Source organism: Pyrgilauda ruficollis, unplaced genomic scaffold (assembly GCF_017590135.1).
Source record: "Pyrgilauda ruficollis isolate IOZ18807 unplaced genomic scaffold, ASM1759013v1 scaffold34, whole genome shotgun sequence".
NCBI classification, from domain to species: Eukaryota; Metazoa; Chordata; class Aves; order Passeriformes; family Passeridae; genus Pyrgilauda; species Pyrgilauda ruficollis.
The window spans coordinates 1,184,286-1,205,264 of NW_024524822.1; the positions used below are offsets into that span (position 1 = coordinate 1,184,286).

At 54.0% G+C, this 20,979-nt stretch overlaps 1 protein-coding gene across 4 annotated transcripts in view; it reads right to left on the reverse strand.

Moving 5' to 3' along the window:
- The window catches only part of RGS3 (regulator of G protein signaling 3), a 70,189-nt gene that overhangs the window by 36,447 nt on the left and 12,763 nt on the right, over positions 1–20,979 (reverse strand). For 2 of the 4 annotated variants that reach the window (XM_041474997.1, XM_041474996.1), the window contains exons 2-9: positions 20,000–20,081; positions 19,212–19,317; positions 18,416–18,749; positions 18,004–18,043; positions 14,679–14,866; positions 12,952–13,035; positions 6,603–6,714; positions 160–200 (exon numbers count right to left, since the gene is read on the reverse strand). In XM_041474997.1, coding sequence (XP_041330931.1) covers positions 160–200; positions 6,603–6,714; positions 12,952–13,035; positions 14,679–14,866; positions 18,004–18,043; positions 18,416–18,749; positions 19,212–19,317; positions 20,000–20,081 — 987 coding nt within the window. Of the gene's footprint in view, positions 1–159; positions 201–6,596; positions 6,715–12,951; positions 13,036–14,678; positions 14,867–16,833; positions 16,842–17,999; positions 18,044–18,415; positions 18,750–19,211; positions 19,318–19,999; positions 20,149–20,979 lie in introns of all 4 variants that reach the window. The other 2 variants (XM_041474994.1, XM_041474995.1) reach the window with 2 other exon arrangements.

The window sequence follows — 20,979 nt, forward strand, 5'->3', positions numbered from 1 at the left end:
ACAGCCATTATGTTTCTTTTCCAGGCTTCTGGCAAATTCATTTAAAGAGAAGTTAAAATCAATTTTGTCAGTGCTCCTTGCCCCAGAAGAAAGGATCAGAGCTGTCAGCACCTGCCCAGCTCTCACTGGAAAGTTAAAGTGGAAATCAGCACCACTCACCTCTGCCAGGTAAAGGATGCAGAACTTGCGATCTTCTGAACCTGCAGAGAAGAAAAACCAGGATCAGAGCGAAGCTGCAGCTGCATTTCTGCAATTGGAACCACTGGCAGAGGAAAACTGGCTGAGAGACAGCACTGAATGAATGTTTGTTGTTGTCCCCAGTACCAGGCTGTGACCTGGGTGATGTATGTGGCATCTGCCAGGGCCGGGCACAGCGGGATCCTGCAGGGACTCACTGCCCTGGCAGGGATCCTCCTGGGGGTTTCTCCTTTGGAAAAGGGTTTGCTTCATTCAGAGGCCACATGCAGGCTCTGCTACCCAACCTGCCTTGGCACATGCAGCCTGTGGGAGCGTCCCAGGGGCTGCACAGGTCCTGCAGCACCCACACAGCAGTCCTAGAAATCAGGGATGGGTCTCTCCATCTTATCCCTGGGGGCACTTTACTCCCAGGAGGACTGACAGAAACTCCTGTTCCTGCATCTCATTCCCAGCTTCTTGCCCCCAGTCCTGGCTGGTCCTGGTGGTTCTGCTGTCTGTCCCAGCCTCCCCCAGTGCCAGCAGCTCTGCAAGGGGATGGAGCCAAATCCCACAGCAATGGGAAGCAGCAGGCATAGAGCAGGGGGAAGAGCTCATCCTGCTCTTTTGGGCTGAGGACAAACTGCCCAGCACTGGGACACTGGGGACACCCAGCCAAGGAACTTGCACTTCCACAGCTTTGTGAAAGGAGGTGGTGCTGGGGGCAACACAATGACCGACTCTGCCATCCACCTCCTGCTAAATCATGGAGCAGCCCAGAACGGCTCCTCAACTTGCTGCCAGACATCCCAGGAGCTGTGTCAGACTCCAGCTGCTGCACCAAGCAGGTACAGCCTTCCCTGCACCCAACCAAAAGGCATTCCTGAAGATTTGCCCTAGCCCTGGTGTGCCCCCAGCCTCGAGGGAAGCCAGCTCTGGGCATACACCAACCTCACAGAAGGACATGGAACTGCCCCAGGATGGGGTCACCTCAGCTCTGGAGCAGGACACCCCTTCTCCAGAGCAGGACATCCCATCTCCAGGAGCTGGCTGGCCCTTCACAGCAGCTCTGTCCTTGGCAGCACCGTGGGGCTGCTGCTTCCCTAACGCTCCTAATGACATTATCTGTGCCAGGAGCTCAGGGCTGCAGCCTGGGCATGGCTGCAGATCCCACTGCAAGTGGTGTCAGCACAAGCTCTGCTTCATTTCAGCAGCCTGAGCTGCTGGATGGGAACAGGCTCTGCACAGGGCTGGAAACACCCTGTTCCCTGGAGGAAAACAATTCTCCTGCTGCAGGCAGCAGCCCAAATGTCCAGATAAGAGCTGCGACCCACTGAGGGACTTAGGTGCCTCTTGTGTCACTCCCTGGGCCACGTGAAACCCGTGAAGTAGTGGCCTGGAGCCCTTTGCTGAGTGTCTATTCCAGCTGCCCTTTGTGGGGGTCACAGCTCTGCCTCCACTGCCAGCTTCAGTTTTAATGCATTTTGCAGGATTTGGGCTGGAAAATCCCTACAGGGACACCAGGACACTGTGACACAGTGGCTGATGGAGCCCAGCACCACTGGGAGTGCTGCTGTGGCCCTCAGGTGAGGAGCCCCTGTGTGTTCCCAAAACCTCCTGTGTGCTTCCCCAGGTGAGCTGATGGAAGCCCAGGGCAGCCCCTCCGGATCATCACTGCCAGGAGGGGAGGGGTGCTGGACCCTGGCAGCAGGAGCAGGATGGGCCTGGCTGGGAGCCCATCCCTCACCTCTGCAACAGAGAAACATCCACTGCTCCAAGGCAGTGCCTGAGTGCTCCCAGCCCCTCTCCCATCCATCCCAGCAGGACCACCAGGGAGCATTTTCCTTGTGGAGCCCATTGGAGACCCTCACCCAGTGCTTTTCCCCTTGGAAAAGGCAGAGTTTGGAAGCAGGATCTGTGCCTGCTGCTGGAGCCCACCACCCCCTCCTGCTGCTCCTGCTTCTCCTGAGCTGGGCCCTGCTCTTCCCTGCCCCAGGACCTCTCCAGGCTGGCTGGCAGAGCAGGTCACAGAGGACCAGCTGTGTTTCCTCAGGAGCTTTAACCAGGTTTTCCCTGATGATGTTGTTACAGATACATATTATAATACTGGTTTTTTTGCAAATATTAAAATGGATTTTATATGTGTAGTGTTAAAGTAACTTTGTTATAAAGATCTAGTTTTTATTTCAGTTGTTAACTTAGACATAGTAGTGAAATAGCTATGCTTGTATTACAATGCCTACTTAGATAACATCCAATGACCATATGAAGAAGACATCTGCTGTAGATGTGCCAACTATCAACACTCACCATCTGAAGACAGTGTGGACCAAGGCCCAAAAACTAGATGTAATAAAAATAGACTAAAACCACAACCAAAAAATACACATACTCTAAAAAAACAGATCCAAGCAGGAGCCATGCTAAACAATTCTTGGAACATGTAAACTAGTCAGTGGAAAAGTTTACTAAGCATAAGGGTCTATGAATGTGCAACAGGCTGATGTAATTGAAAAGGTATTTAAGGGGAATCCCCAAAGATAACACTTGGGTGCCAAGATGCACCCATCCCTAATAACCTTTGCTCTATGGTCCTTGTCTGCTATTGTCCTTTATTAATTTTTTTCCATTTTCACAGGAGAGTGAACATGTTTTTCACAATGTGAGGATCCTTATAAAGAAAGGTCCTGTTGGAGTGTAACAGCCCAGGGAATGATCCTGCTCCTCTTGGGCCTCTGTGGATTCCTTCTGCAATAACAAGTGATCCTGACAAGGTGCAAACCCACCAGAATTAAGTTCCCTTTCAAATTCCTCTCCACTGAGCTGTGAATTCTGGCACAGCAACCTCCAGAGTCAGCAGCTGCTGTTCCCTGTCCCTCCAAGACTCACTGCTACACATGGCCCAGCAGCTCAGTGCCTACAGGACATACAAAGCAGGGAGCCAGTCTGGGCTAAGGAATGGCTTAAATCCTATTTTATACCAGCCTTTAGTGAGAACTTCAGTAATAAACTGGCTGCCCATCCCAGCAGCTGGGCTGGAGGCAGGGCTGATCCCTGGCAAGGCGCAGGGGAAGGCTGGAGGGCGATGGCAGAGCCAGGCAGGGCTGACCTGGGTGCAGATTTCACCACAAACCAGGTTTGCCAGGATTCCTTCCATGTTTTCAAGTATCTGGAGGGCCAGGGTGGAGCAGCAGAGCCTGATGTGCCCAGAGCCCAGAAATACATGGGAGAGGCACAGCCTGGCACTGGAGGGGTGGCAGCTGCCCGGGATGATCCCCAGCTCTGCTCCCCACAGCTCTCATGACAACAGCACAGCGCATTCTCTCAGCCCAAGTCAGGGAAAAGCTAAAAAGAAATAAGCAGGAGGAAAAAACTCAGTTGAAGCGAGTTCTTCTCTTCCTGATGTGCTGAGGTGGGGACTGGCTTGCCTTCCAGAGTGACGTGAGCTGACCCTGTGCCAGGCTGGGCACGAAGCACAGTGGGATCTGCAGGGACATGTCCCCTCTCCAGCTAAGCCCTGTCCTTCACACCCACACTGCCTTAGCCAGCACAGCAGCAGCTCCCAGCACCTCTCTGCCTCTGCCACTTCCTGTGCAGCCCATGGAAAGCACCTGCTGCTCTCAGGATTTGCGGGCTGCATGCCTGATGTTGGCTCAGAAAGATGGGAAAAGAGGGAAGCTGGTTCTGCTCCTTTGCACGGCCCAAGGGCTGTGGCAATGCCCTGGTGAGGGCAGGCACCCTGACCCCAAATCCTCACCTCTGCTCAGCAAGGCTGGGACTGCATCCCGCAGCCAGGACAAGGTGCTGCCAGGCCCTGGATGTGTGGCAAGGGAGGGAGCTGCTGAGCACATCCAAACCCAGCTGCCAGGAGGGGACAAGCTCATCCCACTGGGGGAGTGTGGCAGGGTGCAAGCCCTGGGTGCTCCCCAGCATCCCAAGGAAGCACAGGAGGCCCATAAATCCCACTCTTGCCTCTTGAGCATCTTGGGGCTGCAAACACAGCAGGTTGGGATGTCAAGGGCAGCAAAGCAGCACATGAGAAGCCCTTGTTTGCAGGATCCCAGCTGGGGATGGGCTGCCAGAGTGGGATAAAGGAATGCTCCTCTCTGTCTCAAAGCTGAGCACACCCACCGGGGAGGTGGGAGCCAGGATCCCAGCGTGTGGAAATTCCCACAGTGCCTGCTGAGGAAGCCAGCCCTGTGTCACTGGGAGCCAGCTCATCAGCCTGGTGCTGGGCTTGTAAAGCAGGAAGAGAGAGCATTGTGAGGCAGATCAGACTGATTTGCTTTCGCACAGAGCAGCGAGCGGCAGGAACAGGAAACAGCACAATGGCCCTGAGCGCACCGGAGATGTCTCAATTGTTGGAGGCAGCCACACGCCTGTTCCTATTCATGTGCCTTTCAGTCATTCAGGAGAGCAGCAGCAAATCCCTGCCAAAAGGGACAGACATCTTCGTGCTCTCTCCAGCCGCCTTTGAAGCAGCCCTGCCCCAAGCAGGAGGGTTGGAGCTGCCTGAACAGCAGCTGGGCTGGATTCCCAGTGCACGGGGGGTGGCTCAGTGCTGCAGGGATTCTATCTCCTTTGGAGAGCCTTGGGAAGCTATTCCAGACATGATCCAGCCGAGTAATTATGGTCACAAGGAAATAACTGGCAGAAAACTGCTCACAAATCCACCGTGCCTGGGAGTGAGGAGGTGAGGAGGCACAATCCTGTGCTGCTACAAACAGAGCTCAGGGTGCAGAGCCAGGAGCAGCACCGGGGAAGCTGATTTCTCCAAACAGGTGAAAAGAGCAGAGCTATTCCCCAGCCTTTTCCCAATATTTTGGGAATATTCCCAAAATTCCCTTTTTGGGAGCAGCCAGGGGCAGCACACATACATGGTCCAGGAGCTGACCAAAAGCACTTTAACAAAGAACAATTTATTTTGTCTCTTAGAAATAAGCAGTGCTGAGAATGCACTCAACAAAGCCCAGGAAGGCTTCAATGGCTTTTCTCAATGGCTCAAGGCTGTGGTGCCCCATCTCCCTCCCCCGTGCTTCTGCTCCCACCAAATAGGTCAGGGAATTCATGTGGAAACAGATATGGCTGTGGTGCCCCATCTCCCTCCCCTGTGTTCTGCTCCCACCAAATAGGTCAGGGAATTCATGTGGAAACAGAATTGTTGCTGGAAATAGGAAATAACAACTGCCTGTGGTGTCCAGCACTGAGCTCAGAACAGCATCATGCATGTGGAGAGACACAGTCCATCCACAGAGCTCGTGGCTCAGCTGGGAAAAGTCTTGGGAAGCAGCAAAATTCACCCAGAAAAAGATCCCTGTGGAGAAGCAGCCCAGATCTGGATTAATTCCTTTTGGTCAGGGCCATAGGACTGCATAAAGACATTGCTCATCACTTCCAGAGTAATTTGAGTAGGAAGGGGCCTCTCTGGTGGGCTCTGGAGTCCAATCCCCAACCAAAGCACCCAGACCAGGGCACTCAGGAGTCCTCAATGCCTCCAGGCATGGAGATCCCACAGCCTCTCTGGGCAACTCAACACCTGACAACCTCATGACAGGAAAGTTTCTCCTTGTATCTCATCCTGGTTTCCCCTGTGGGGTCCCAGGGCAGCTGCCTGGGCTGGAGGAGGAGCTGTGGCACAGTCAGGTAACTGTACATAAAACAAGCCCATACCCAAAAAGCAACCACACCACACAAGGAACAAGGTGAAACTGGGCCCAGGGCCAAGAAGTGGCTCCACCATAGCAAATAGGATGTGGTAGAGCAATTCCCTTATTCATCTTTAGACATGAGAAGCTAAAGAGAGTCTTTTGTACAGCCTGAAATAACCCATTTCCAGTCACCCCTGCCCTAGAAGCCCTCCCTGAACCCTCAGCTGGACACAAAAGGTGTCAGCCAAGGTGCAGGGTGAGGGCAAGGTCCCCAGCCCTGCTCTGAGGATTTGCTCTTTCCTCCCCAGGGGGGTGAGCAGGGGGATGGATGTGAGCAACAGGGAAACCGTGGGCAGCTGAAGAGAGAAGTAGCAAAGCAAAGCAGCAAAGTAAAGCTCATCAGAGCTTGGCCAGCCATGCTTGGAGCCAATCTCTGAACTCCCTCGAGGCATCATGGGGGAAACTTCAAGGCTTCAGTTCCCCTTCCCAGCCTGGCCAGTCCCTGCTGTGACGGTGTGACACCACCCAGGGAATGCCAGCCCAGATCCTGAGACATGCACCCAGAAAGGCTAGAAAGGGCCTGGGTGCTCCTGAGGTGTCCCAGGAGATGGAGCTCCCAGGTAAATGCAGGAACATCAGGGGTGGTGCTGGCACCCCAGGAAGGATGACCTGGGAGCACTGGTTGGTGGCACTGGAAACAACAGGACAGTGGGGCGCTGCTGGCCAGAAACCTCCCAGAAAACCTCCCAAATGTCTCCAATTGCTGCTGCAGACACTCACCCTCCTGGAGCTTGACACTGTGCAGGTACAGAGGGTTCCTCAGCACGTTGCAGCGCCCGGGCTCATCCTCCTTGGTGAAGAGCAGCAGGTCGGAGTAGACAAAGAGAGTCACCTGGAAGCACAGGAGAAGCTATAGGGAGCTCACCTCTTGGCACCAAGACAGTGTCCTGGAAATGTCCTCTGCCCTGGGGAGAGGCACCAGCCTCAACAGGGAGCCCAGACAGCCCTTCCCAAGGGGCTGCTGGCTGCTGCACCCGGCAAGCTTCAGATGAAGTTCCCCTCACCTGGCAGCCGCTTCCTGAGGCTTGTGGAGTCCTGTGACAGGAGGGATAAACCTGCCCAGCAGTTCCACGCCACACAAACACACCCTCTCTGCTCCCTCCTGTCACTTCCCACTTACACCAGTTACAAATCACAGCAGAAGGAGGGAATAAATTGCCAACTAATCCCAGCACGCTGCAGAAGTTGAAGCCTGAAAGCAAATCTGATCACTCTGATCACCCTCACAGAGGAGCTCCTCACTGTTCTCAGTGAGAAAGTAAAGTTTGGTTTTCACAAGAGCAGGACCCACGCAGAGCAGCTGCAGGGGACAAACCTGACACCTCAAACCACGGTGGGGGTGGACAGGAAACACCGGCCGAGTGTCTCCCAGAGCTGTGCTCCAGCAGTGCCTCAAGTGTCCCAGGGGCTGGGGGCTCCTCCAGGCCAGTGGGAAAAGTCTTGCCTGAGGTCCCCAGTCCAATCAGTTCAGATTAATGGGACCTTTAAAATAAGAATGGGTTTCTCCACTGCACTGGAGATCCTGGACCCAGAAGACCCCAGGGATGAGAAGCTTGGTGCCCCAGCTGAGGTGTGAACCTGTCCTGGCCCCCAGGAACTGGGACACACAGAAAGCCTCAAAGATCACAGAATCATGGAATCACAGAATGTCCTGAGCTGGAAGGGACCATCAGGATCACCCAGCCCAGCCCCTGTCCCTGCCCAGACCCCCCAACAAGCCCACCCTGGGCATCCCTGGCAGCGCTGTCCAAAGGCTCCTGGAGCTCTGGCAGCCTCGGGGCCGTGCCCATTCCCTGGGGAGCCTGGGCAGTGCCAGCACCCTCTGGGGGAATAACCTTGCCCTGAGCTCCAGCCTGAGCTGCCCTGGCCCAGCCCCAGCCGTGCCCTGGGGGCTGTCCCTGGTCACCAGAGATGCCAGGGAGCAGCTGCAAGGTGGCAATGGCACAATGGCACAGCGGGTGCCAGACCTGCTCAGGGTGAGGGCCTTGGGGTGTCCCCCCAAAACCTCCCACGGCAAAGGGAAAGCTTTGCAACACTGAGCCACAGCAAGGAAGGCTTTGTGGTCTTTTAGCAATGCTTTTGGAAAAGGAGGTAACACCCAGAGTCCCAGAGGGGTGGGAGGGAGCACAGGGAGGTGACTCTGCTCCCAAGGGACCAAGTCCCAGCTGACAGCACAGTTTGTGTCTGCGGCTGATGGACACATCCTGAGGAGGACAAGCTGAGTAACAGTTGTCACATGCTGGGGAGTCTCACATCAGGGAAGAGCATCTGGCTCCAAATCCAAAACCAAGCCCTTGCCACAAGATTTCTCCTTGCAGTGCAAGTTCATTTCTGTGGGATTCTCAGTAAGTACAAAGCTGCTGGTGGAGCTTTAATTGACAATGAAACCAGGGAGGGGATGTTCTTCTCTGTGTTATTCGGAAAATCCCTTCCTCTGCTCTCAACACTCTGCTGGCCTTGTGCCCACATCCACCCTCTTCGTTCTTTCTGACCTTGTTGTTAATACAAGGAATAACCAGGTAGAAACTGCACTATAACCTTCATCCCATGCCCACCTTGTGCCAAAGGTGGCCAAAGGTGTGCCACTTTCTGGGACATGCCTGGTGCCACCTCAGGTCCCTCAACCCCAAAGAAGTGATGCTGAAGGGATTTTGGGAATAGCAACCCAAAGTGATAAAGGCATGATCAGCTAACAGTCACACAGAAATGGAGGAAAGAAACTGAAAACCTACTACCTGTGGAAATTTAAAGGGTAGAAAAAAGATTGGGAGCAGCAGGAGAATCACTTCTAAAGCAATCAAGTTTCAATAGGGGATCTTGGAAATGGAATTACATGGCTAAGAATTTACAGGTAGCATTGAGTTTTTACAGGAAGACGGGATGGATTGTATTCAGGATGTAGAAGGTAAAAGCACATCCAGTGCAGGCTCTGTAGGAGCATCTCTGTCAGATGCTGCTTCTAGGAAGACACTTGATCTGAGAGCAGTTGATAGAGGTGCCTCTGCTCCTCCAGGCTGTTGGGAGGAAAAACAAAAGTGTCCCTTCCACCTGTAGAGGCAGAGGCAGGGGCAGGGGCAGGGGCAGTGCCAGGGGCAGGGGCAGGGGCAAAGCCAGGGGCAGGGTCAGTCTAGCACTGCGGGGCCTGGAGCTCTGGCAGACCTGGAGGTTGGAGCTGGACACATCCCCCACCTGAGAGCTGAGGAGGGGACTCAGGGATGACCCCAGGCAGCAGGGATAAGGGGAGACTGGAGGAGTAACGTGGAGCTCTGCCCTGGCTGCCATCCCACACTGACGGGCGGTGACCTGTCTGTAACAGCCCTTGGCAAACAGATCTACCCTGAAAAACCACAGGGCTTCTAAAAGTCAAGAGCAAACAAACAACAAACACAACGTCTGGGCTCACCCAGGCAAGTCACAGAATTCAGCAGAGTTGCTCCTTGGAGGATCAAAGTAGCTTGGGGTATTTAGCAGAAGTAATTTCCTACCCCACAGTCAGAAATCCAAGAGCTGCCAGGACAGAAGGACTCTCGAGACAGAGATGGCACCCTGGGTTATTGCTGGAGTGACTGAGGCCACATGGCCATTGTCACGTGGACCTTTTAGGGAGCTCTGAACAGATTTTACCGGGGGGAAAAGTTGTTCATAGAGGCTGACCCTGATGTCTCCACACTGCTCATCTGGGTGTGCTCTGCACCACAAACAGCCTCTTCTGCAGAGGGACCTGAGCAGCTACAGGACATAAGTGGCAAAGCACTGGCACAGGAGACAGGGACACATTTAAAGAGGGAAATCAGGAGAAACTGAAAGCCAAGAGGGAAGGTAGGAGCAATGTGCCAATGTGCTGCCTTGGGACTGCCACTGAGCCCTGTCCTGGGCAGGAGTGAGACAATATCACAATTTCTTCTTGGGAAGAAATATGTGGCAGCAAAATCACTGTGAAAAGGTGCCCAGAAATGCAGCCTTGAAGAGAGAAAAAGGAGAAAGCCTCCTGCTCTATAGAGAGGAGCATAAGCCCAGCCAAGCCCATCCATGAGGCTGCAGGACTCCAAAGGCCCATCCTGACCTGCAGACCCTGCCAGAGTGGCAGAAGGAAGGGATGAGGAGGACAGAGCATGGCCCACACTGAGCAGGCACCTCAGGGCTTTGGGAGGCCTCCAGTCCATTGGAGATGGATGGACAAGGCCAAAGGCCACGTTGGACACCCCATGTGCCATCGCCCACTGGCTCCTCTGGCACTCCACGGGCTGGAGGGATTTCAGGAGGCCATAAAAGTGGGAATTGCAGCAAAGTCTAGACAGGATGTGATTAAGGCCTGAATAAGGATTGCCCCAGAGGTAAGGTCAGGGAAAGGACAGACCCTGGCAAGCCTCCAGAGAGATAGGTTGACTCCTTCAGGAGATGGGAGAGAGTTTGCTCAGGGACAAGGATGCAGTGCCTGATGTGGAAACTGCCACAGGGAAAAGCATCTGGGAGTTTGGGAAAAAAAGAAAGGAGCAGGACCTGCAGCTCCAGCCCCTGCACCCAGGCCCTCCTCTCTTGAGCCTCTCAGGTAAAGCAGATTAACACACAGAGAGCAGTCCTGCAAAGCACAGGAGCCCAGCTTGAGAGAGGCTGTGTGGGAAGAGCAGTGGGAAAACAGAAAACCTCATGTAGCAAGGAAGAAAGGACTGGCTGGACACAAGGCAGCCTCTGCCCAGGCATCAGAGAAGGCAGAGAGGGAAAGAATTCAAGTCCAGCAAAGAGAGGAGTCAGAGCCCTCCTGCACCAGGGGAAGCTCTGTGGTGTCCAGGCTGTTTTAGGTCTTGGTGGCTGCAGAGGTTCAGGTTCTCTCCCCTCACAGCTCAACAGGACCAAAGCAGAGCCTGGCACTCCAGAGAGACCTGCATGGGCTCCTTGAAGCTCCACAAAGGCTTCCATGGCTGTGCCACGCACTCAGACATGAGACAGCCTTCCCAAGCCAGAGGTGACATCCCAGCATTGCCCTCTCCACTGTCACTGCCAGCACGGGCTCAGCACCACGGGCTGTTTCCCTTCTGCACCTCTCACTTCTCACCCCACTGACTCAGCCCCTCCTGCCCTGCCCCTGTGCCAGCTCACTCAGACAGCACAGCCCCAGGGCACCACATTCCCAAGCACTGCCTCACATTCCTGGCCTGCATCCTGCCCTTTCCTGGCACCAGCTCCAGCTGGGAAATCCTCTCCCAGCTCCAGGCTCATCCCAAGAGCATCTTAAGCAGAGTCCTTTCCCTGAGACATTTTCCTCCTGACCCTGCCCACAGGACCCTCCTCCAAACACAATTGTCCTGGGGTTCTTCATCACCCCCATGTGCACAGATACCCCACCCAGGCTGCAAACAGCATTAGTTATCCATAAATATTCCATGTTTGGCTGTTACTCCAAATATCTGAGTCTGACCTGAAGGCAGGTACCTCCAATCCAGCCAGGAGGAGCTCCCTGACTTCAGCTGCACTCCCAAGCCATCCAGCACAGCTGTGCCACACAACCAGCAGTGTTTCATTCCTACAGGGATTCATTCCTGCAGGTGCCCAGAAGACCCTGAGCACCACAGGACAGTATGACAGACAGGGAAAGGGGTTAATTAAAAGTTAGTGCCAAGTTTTCTAATCAGTCATGGACTTTTTCATGTATTTTTATGTATTTTCATGTACTTTTTGGCAGAAAAAAAGGAAAAGTGATTCAAGTCAAAGCAAGGGATGAATTACACAACGAAAACCAGAAAGTGAGAGGAGTCAGCACAACCTTCTACTGTTTTGTACTTGCCAGTGGTGGGAAATGGCTCTAGCCTTTGCTGTTGGCCACCCAGAAACTTAAACTAGTGAAGGAGAACTTCCTCTACAGATCTGTGAAGATGAGACATTGTTCACTCCTACTGAATTCAACCCCAAATTATTCTGTGAGATCCTCTGAAATTACCCCAGAAGAAATGTCTCTGGTTAGCAGTGCATGAGTGGGCTCTGCCTCTCTCCCAAATTCCAAGGCTTTGCAGACTTTGCAGCTGGATGCAAGTGAAGCCAACAGCAAATGTGATCAACGCATCCAAACCCTGCCAGTTTGGATGGTAAAAGTTGTCTCATCCCCACGGTGCCAAAGTCCTGTTGTGTCCCCAGAGTTCCAACAGCTCTTCAACAACAGAATGGCAGAAAAGTTGAAGTAAGAAGAGCAAGAGGAATTTGGACAGAACATGTGAGCTGTTTCAGGAACTGAAATTCTGAGAACATCTGCAGCAAGTTCTCTGTCTGGTTCTAGTTCTAGTGGATTCTCCTTCCCTAGAGATGCTGCAAAGCCATGTGGACACAATCCTGAGTGACTCTGGGGATCCCTGAACAAGGGGATGGGACTGGATGACCTCCAGTGGTGCCTTTCAGCCTGAACCATTCTGTGCTTCTCTAACCTGGCACAAAATATCCTCAAACCCCCTCCTCCTGAGTCTGCTGGGCTGTCACTGAAGTGCATTTGCCACCCACAGTTTCCTCTCTGTGAGCCCAAAGGCAACAGGAACAACAGTTGATTTCTAGCACAGAAGAGTTTTGATATTTAGTTTATCCCACAATAAACTGTCTAGAAGTCTTTGCAAGTACCATATAAATATAACCACTGCACAATGAAACATTTCCCCTCTCAAGGTAATGAGGTGTCCCTTCCAGTCCCTTCTCAAAGTCCCCTCCAGTGCCTAAAGGGGCTCCAGGAGAGCTGGAGACAAGGTTAAGGGTGTGGAATGCCAGGACAAGGGGGAATGGCTTCCCAGTGCCAGATGGCAGAGTTAGGTGAGATACTTGGAAGGAATTCCTGGCTGTGAGGGTGGGCAGGCCCTGGCACAGGGTGCCCAGAGCAGCTGTGGCTGCCCCTGGATCCCTGGCAGTGCCCAAGGCCAGGCTGGACAGGCTTGGAGCAGCCTGGGACAGTGGGAGGTGTCCCTGCCCATGGGATGGGACTGGGTGAGCTAAGGTCCCTTCCAACCCAAAGCATGGTGATTCTACAATTCAATCCTCTATGTAAGACAGCAGAAGAGCAAGTTTGGAGAGCTCAGACAACGTGGAAGAGTTTTACCTGTGTAGTCCTGTTCCTGCTCTCGTGAAGGAGCAGCTCCTCGGACAGCAGCAGAGTCCGGGCTGGGTTGCAAAGATCCAGGGGCTACATTTGGTGGGAAGAAAGAAAAAAGGAAACAAAAGAAACAGTCAAACCTTCCAGTGACAGTGTGGTTAGTGAGATACACTTTCCATCCACCAAACCCACTTTGTCTTCACTTTGAGCTGTTACTCACTCAGGGAGAAGCCACCCTGCACTGTGCTCAGAAGGACACAAAGTCTGCAGTCCAGTCAGAGGAGAAAACAAAGCCTTGCATTCACACCTCCACCAGCCCCAGCTGTGAAAAGACAGCAGCCCTTGCCTCTGACGGGGGCTGCCCTGCACGGGGGGGTTATGGGTGCTTGTCAGCAGGAAGCACAACCACAGTGCTGGCACGTCAGGTTCCCACGTCCCTCAGGCACCAGTATTTGTACCTGACGGTGTGCATCACTCTTAAAGCAAATTTTAAGAATTCCTGTCTCTTCCTGTGCCACACCTAGCTCCCCAGTCAGTGCTGGAGAATGGGACAGGTTCACGTGTCCTGAGTGCACAACAAACCCTGCAGCACCAGCCTGGAGCACCCTTGGGAGCAGCACAGTGGGAACAGGAGGGGATCTGCACAGGGCCCTGCAGATGTGACAGTGCAGAGAGAAAAAGCAGCTCCTGAAGTGGCAAATTCCCAGGCACAATCCAGGATGAGGTTTGGGAGCAAGGAGGCAGAAAGTGCCAGTTGTGTTCCTACCAAAACAAGGTGAGGGCTCACCCAGGTGCCATCAGGGAGAAGGAAGTGATCAAACACTGTCCCCAGCTCCAGCCCAGCCCACACTGGCCTCAGGCAGCCCACGGCTCAGGCTGGAGTGACAGGGAATGTGGGCCATGGTTTCAGCCCAGAGGAAACCACCAGGCTGATCTGAGGTGACAATGCCACTGCCACTGGCACAGGAGGACAAAGGGCTCCCCATGGGCTCAGAAAGGAAGGGATCCATCAGCAGTGTACTTAAATACACGGAGCAGATGAGATTTTTGGGGTTCTGGCCATATGAAGGACAAAATGAAGGACACAGAGGGAGTTAGAGCTACTAACAACAAATTCAGGGCTGTTGTCTAAAAACAGCTCATGGACCTGCAGAGGCAGAACATTCCCTGTCAAGCCATTACTGCTCTGAATCCTTGTCCTCTGCTCTGGAGCCAGGCTGGGAGAGCTGGGGAGGAACTTTAGACGAGGGATGGAGGGACAGGACACAGGGAATGGCTTCCCACTGCCAGAGGGCAGGGTTGGATGAGATACTGGGGAGAAATCCTTCCCTGTGAGGATGATGAGGCCCTGGCCCTGGCTGCTTAAATATTAGTGTGACCACCAGCTAAACTAAAACCCCTTTGCACACACTGAGTACAAAGAACCATCAAGAAGAACCACACTGAGCTGCAATTCCAAAGTTAGCTCTGAAGCCCAAAAGCTGGGACACCTCCTCCTGACCCAAGCAAGTACCAAGGGCCAGATTCGAAAGCTGAAAAGGAGAAAAAAAATCCAGCAGAGAATTTCTTGGGCAGGACACAGCTCCCTTTGAGAGAGCCCCCAGCATGTGCCAAGTCCAGCCAGCTCCAGAGGAGAGCTGAGCATGACAGGGATCCTGCTGGGAAGGAGATCCTTGCATGAATGCCCAGCCTGGGCACTGAGCACATCCCAGCCCCCCTCTGGCTGCACTGACCTGCACAAAGATGGGGAACACCAGCACTTTGGGGGCCAGGGTCACGTAGGTGCCGTAGGAATGGGGGATGTGAGGCCTCACTATGGTGCAGTTCTGGTAGTTCCCATAGCTCTTCATGGTCTGCACAGTCTTCATCAGCCTGGATTTCCTCCCAGAGCCCGTGTGGGATTTCCCTTTAGAGCCATTCCCTGGATGGACAGAGGAGGCAGAAGGAAACACAGAATGAGGAGGGAGCCCCAGCTCTGCCCACTGCAGCTCAGTCCTGCTCTCCAAGGCTGGAGGAGGGCATGGGAATCCTGGGGAACTGCTGGAGACAAGAGCTGCAGGGACAGGCATCACTCAGCTATCCAGGAGTCCCAGGGATTCAAGGAATAACAGCACTGATTCCATTGTTTCTAAGGGCAAACAAGAGGCCCCTGGGTGGTTTTGTTCCAGAGCTGCTTGCTTGGTGGCCTGAGGACTTCAGTGGGTGCCACCAGCAGCACAGACACGGCTGGGAAGGTACAAACAGACCCCAGGGAGGCCACAGCAAGCTCTGCTTCAGGCCAGCACATCCCACCAGTTCTCTGCCCTCTGATCTGCCCTCGTGAGTCTCCACCTGCAGTGCTCTGTCCACTCTGGGATCCCAGCACAGGAAGGACCTGGAGCTGCTGGAGCGAGTCCAGAGGAGACACCTGAGCTGCTCCAGGGCTGGAGCCCCTCTGCTCTGGAGCCAGGCTGGGAGAGCTGGGGGTGCTCACCTGGAGAGGAGCAGGCTCCAGGGAGAGCTCAGAGCCCCTTGCAGGGCCTGAAGGGGCTGCTGGAGAGGGACTTCAGCATTTCTATCCACACAAGTCCTGCCTGCTCTGGATTCTGGGCACGGAATTAGCGAAGTGCAGGAATGCCATGACATGGGGCAGTGGGTTAATGACAGTTCTCAGAAGATGCTGAGATTGGAGGTGTCAGAGAAAGAGGCAGAAGTTACAAACATTCATGGCTGGGATCAATCCCTGCTGCTGCCAGCAGTGGTTACTCAGACATTGGGTGTATTTATAAAGGATGACCTCACTGTTCATGAGGCTGGCATCACATCATCCTCTGTTTTTCAGCATTACATTCTGGGCTGGAAAAGGCCCAGGCAGCCTGACTGGTTTTCATTCTGTCCCTCTTCCCTGAAGAGAGTTATCCTCACTCAAAGGAGGGATTACAGGAGCCTTTCTCCTGCACCCTCCCACCCCAGCTGCTCGAGCAGAGCCCAGACCACATCCTGCTGGACACCAGCAACCTGTGCTCTGCCCTAAAACTCACAGGCAACAGATCCAACAGGAAATGCATGGCTCTGTAACAAAAACTTCACACCTTCAGAAGAAGCCCCACTGAAAAATCAACTCCCTCCTCCTGCAGCTGATAAACTGAACCAGCCTGGGGCTGCAGGCAGAACTCTCCACTGGGATTGAACATATCCAGGTGAGGAGCTTGAGCATTCTCCTTCTCCCCCACAGGGATGAGCATCACTCCTACAGCTCCCTGGGGACCCCCAGCATCTCTCCTTCCCCCGCTGCAGCCACCCCAGAGCTCCTGCTCCCACCTCAGAGCTTTTTGGAGCTCCTGCTCCCACCACAGAGCCTTTTACCCTTGCACTGTAAGGGATGCCCAGAACCTTCCCAGGCAGAAATGAGCCAAAACACTCCTGACCATGGCCCAGGGCAGATAAGGTCTTGTCCAAAGCAAACACACAAACCTGCCCAGCATTACATATTCCATTAAGCATTAGGAAATAGCACATTTACTCCCAGATAAAGGCAGCAGAGCCAGCCAGCCGGGGCTGGGAAGCCAGCTTGGCTGTTTACTGCTGGCTGGAGCAGCTGCCTTTGCTGGGGGCACCCTCATGACCTAAGAGCTTGTTTCCACCTCTAAGTGCATTAATCCTGACATTTTCCCTTTTCTCTTTTTCCTGGTTGCACTGCCAGATAACATCAAAGCACAAGAGACAGCTCAGCACAGGCCAGATAAGATCTGTCTGGGCTGTTCAGGATTTGCTTTTGCTCTTATCCCTAAATCACCTCATTTTATCACAGGAAATAATCACCTGCACAGGTCCTGGCACAGAAGCACACCCAAATGTCAGCTCCTGCCACTGAGTGGGCAGCTCTGTGCTGCTCAGGGTAACTGATACCTCCCTCCCTCGGAACATTAAATAATTAAAAACAAATCCACGAAAATCCAAAATTTGCTACGGGAAGAAGCCAAGCCTTTCAAATCCCACCCCACTGTAAGAATAAGTCCCTGTGGTCCAGCTCATCTTTTCACAGGATCCACAAACAGCAGGAAAGAGCTGCAATTATCCACAGAACAAAACATCCCCTGCAGTTGAGAGTGGAAAATTCTCCTGGCTGCAGAGCTCCAGGGCTGGGAGCACCAGAGGCAGGGGGGCCTGGCCCACACTGCTCCCCAGCACTCCCCCATGGCTCTGCCAGCCTCACACTTGGCTTTCTCTGGACACAGCCCCACCTCAGAGATGGCACCAAGTTTTCCAGCTGTGCCTTCAGACAGGGAATGCTGAGGGGCTCACACTCCTCCAGGAGCTCAGCTCTCCTAGGGAACTACGGCTCATCCTGAGGGCATCCAGGCAGGCCAGGGCAAGCACAGCCTCCCAAAGCTCCCAAATCCATGAGCAGACAAGGGGTCTTTCCACATGGACCTGGAGTCCTGCAGTGCCCAGCCCTGCCACCCACCTCAGCCCACTCTTCCCACAAGTCCAACCATCCCCAGGGAGCTCCAGGCATCCCACACACACCTGTCACAGCTGTGGTTTATGTTCATGTTTATGAGCCACGAGTTCATGTTTCAAAGGTTTTTTGAGGAGAGCTGGCCCAGAGACTTTGCAGCAGCCCAGGGCTTGAATATTCCCCAAACCTGGCATAATCTGACACTGATGTGAGCCACAGCCACCCTCACTCCTGTAGCACTGAAGGAGGCTCAGAGCAGGGATCAGCTCTTCCAGCACGGCCTCATGGATGAGGAGAACACCATGGACCCAGGGACACGTGGGAGCCAGGCTGCTCAGAGCTCTCACCCTGCCTGTTCTCAGCCTGTCCTGGGAGGTCCCCACCAGCAGAGCCCTCTGAGGGCTCCCCAGACCCTCTCACATGAGGCTCACCCCGTGCCTTGCTCCCCTCTGGTTTTGGGTTCAAGCCACAGTGGGAGGATGATCCCAAAACCCCTGGGCTGCTCCTGCCCTCAAACCCGAGCTCTGCAGGGCTTGGGACAAGGAGTTGATGGTGCCAGGAAGCCCAGCTTAGAGCTGGGTGCTCTGAGCAGCACTGCCAGCACAGGCACAACTCACCCACGGTGGTGTTGTCCTCTTGGTACACGGGCCTCAGCAGCTGTAAGGGACAGAGGGGACACGGTCACCTGCAGCAGGCCCCAGGTACAGGGACAACAACCAGCTACAGAAGATAACATGCCAAACTCAGCCAAGCCAGAGCACTTCAGAGAGGGGAAAAAAACATTTTTTCAGCAGAAAAGGAGAGCAATGACTGATAGTGTGGTCTTGTGCAGTGGGAATACTCCCCACATCCTCCCCACATCCCTGGGGTGAGCCCTGAGGGGAGGCAGCAGGGAAATGTTTTAGGAAAACAGTGTGAAAGCTCCACCGAGGGACAGAGGTGTGGCTTGTAAAATTGGCAAATATTTAGAGATGATGCTGGATAAGACTGAAGCAGGAGCCAGGAGAGGCTGCAGTCCCTGAGCCCTACCTGGCTGCCGGGGTTCAGAGGGGCCAGGATGATGTAGTTCTGGTCGGCAGCAGAGGGCACCCGGGACAGGGCTGGCAGGGTGTTCTGGCCCCGCTTGCCCAGCTCCGTGTACCTGTCCCAGGTGTGCAGCCCCAGCCCCTCGGTGCCATCGTAGAGGATGTGGCAGCTGCGGCGCTGCTCCGCCTGCGCGGGGCCGTTCTTCTCCCGCTTGTTGGGAGGGGACTGCAGGTCGTAGGCGGATTTGCAGGAGGACCTGCGGGTCATGGCCTCGTGGGCCGGCTTCACCTGAGGCACCAGCCTCCACACCAGGAGGATGATCTCCGTGGGACAGTTCCTGGCGGAGATGGGTGGGGAAATCAGGGCTGGAGCCCCGTGTCCTGCACCAAGCCCTGCAGCCCTTCCTTCCTACAAAGCCTCTGCCCCTCTCCCGTGCTCCCCAGCCCCTCCATCCTTCCTTCCCCTCCTGGGAATCCTTCCCTGCATCCTTTCTTCTCCTCCAGGGAATCCTTCCCTGCATCCTTCCTTCCCCTCCTGGGAATCCTTCCCTGCATCCTTCTCCGCCTGGGAATCCTTCCCTGCATCCTTCCTTCCCCTGCAGGGAATCCTTCCCTGCATCCTTCCTTCTCCTCCAGGAAATCCTTCCCTGCATCCTTCCTTCTCTTCCAGGGAATCCTTTCCCAGTGTCCTGCATCCCTCAGAGCTTTCCCCTTCCCACAGTCACTCAGTGCTCCCACTGCTCTGCTCTGGGCTCCCCCAAATCACCTCTCCCTGCCCTGGGGTTTTTGGGAGCACTCACCGGATTTCGTGTGCCAGCTCCACACACTTCCAGTGCTCCACAGGCTGCTCGTTCAGCTGCAGCACCGTGTCGAGTTGCTGCAGCCCGGCCTTCTCTGCTGGGCCACCTGAGAGGGACAAATTCCAGTCACCTGCCAGGCAGGAGGCCGAGCAGGAGGGGGAGAAGAAGCCCTGGAGCTTGGAGACACCCAGAGAGCTCCACAGCTTGCACTCCTCACTCCCCCAAACGCCGTCTGACACCCACACCCGAAAATGAAGTGGGGTCAGCCAACCTGGAGCTTCACCTTGCAGCACATCCACACACACAGAGCAAAAGAACAGAGCCATCAGTGCTCCCTCAGAGCTATTGCATGAAATTCCCATGTTTCACGGGGTGCAGTGGGGAGCACCAGGGCACACTGGAGACACCAGTCCATCCCACAGGTCCACAGCAAGAGGATCTGCTCAGGGAACTGAGGATTCCCACAATCCTGCTCCCCTCTGACTTGTTTTCTCCCCAAATCATTTCTGAAGGTCACCCAACCAGACAGACACTTCTCAGGTTGGAGAGAGAAGGGAAAAAAATCTCGGCAAATTACTGCAAAACACTGCCAAAATAGTGACACAGTGCTAACCCAGGGGTCTCTGACCTCACAGGAGGCAACAGAGAATTCTTCTAATGAAGTTTCTTGGAGGCACCCAGAGTCCTGCAAGGCCTGGGAGCTCCAGAATCACAACCAGCTCTGGGAAGCAAAAAAGGAGCAATAATTCATTCAAATCAAGAGGGATGAAAAGGATCCAGTCTCTTACCAGAGTCCACGGCCTGCACACGGACGGGGGCGTCGCAGCAGATTGTGAAGCCAAAGCCATCAGTGCCCCGAGGGATGGTGATCTGCAGGGAGACACCTGTCAGGTGGGAGAGCAGCCACTGGGTGTGATGATCCCCCCTCATTCCCACACTGCCCCACAGCCCCTGGAAACGCTGGCACATGGCATTTGAGAGATGGGGAAGGGCTGTCACTGAGACCCCCACGGGAATTGGGTGGAGAGGATGCTAAAAGGCAGTGCCAGATTGAGCCAAGGCTCTCTGGAACACCACTAAAGGAGTGTTTATTTAGCACACACTCTGCTCCCAGCCCTTTCAAGTGTAAGGAAAGGTCTGAGAAGCCATTGGAAAGGAAAACCTGGCAGTCTGGCCCTGACACTGACTTCTCTAAGCAAATCACTTAAACATTTCATTTCCTGTTGGAGAGTACAGAAATAGCAGCACTCCCCTGCTCCGGAGGGAGCTGCAAGCTCAGCATGCTCCTGTCCTCCAGACATCTGTGTGCATCACCCCTTCCCTGGGCTGAGTGTGTTTTCCCTCGCTGAGTTTGGAGAGGATGGATGCTGGGTTGATTTAGGCTCATTTCTCCTCCTGATTCGAGGAGCATTGAGCTTATTAATAAAATTATGGTTATTTTTTGATGTTGGCTTCCAGCAGCAGCTCAGCATGACAGATCCTGTAAATACCTGATTAGCCCCCAAGACATTAGTCAAGATGCTTGTTTTACTGACAGAGAAAAGAAAATTAAAAATCCAACATCTGACCTGTATTATTTTGAGAACAAACAGGCAGAAGGAAGATGAGGAATTCAGCAAAAGTTGCCAAGGAGGTGATATGGTTCCTCACTCCTTTACCACAGGAGGGCAAAGGCAGCGAGATTTCATTTCCCTGCACCTTCTCCCTGTGTGATTGCTCAGCATAAATTCTGGCTTCAAAAGAGAAATTGGCTTGCCCTGGCAAGATC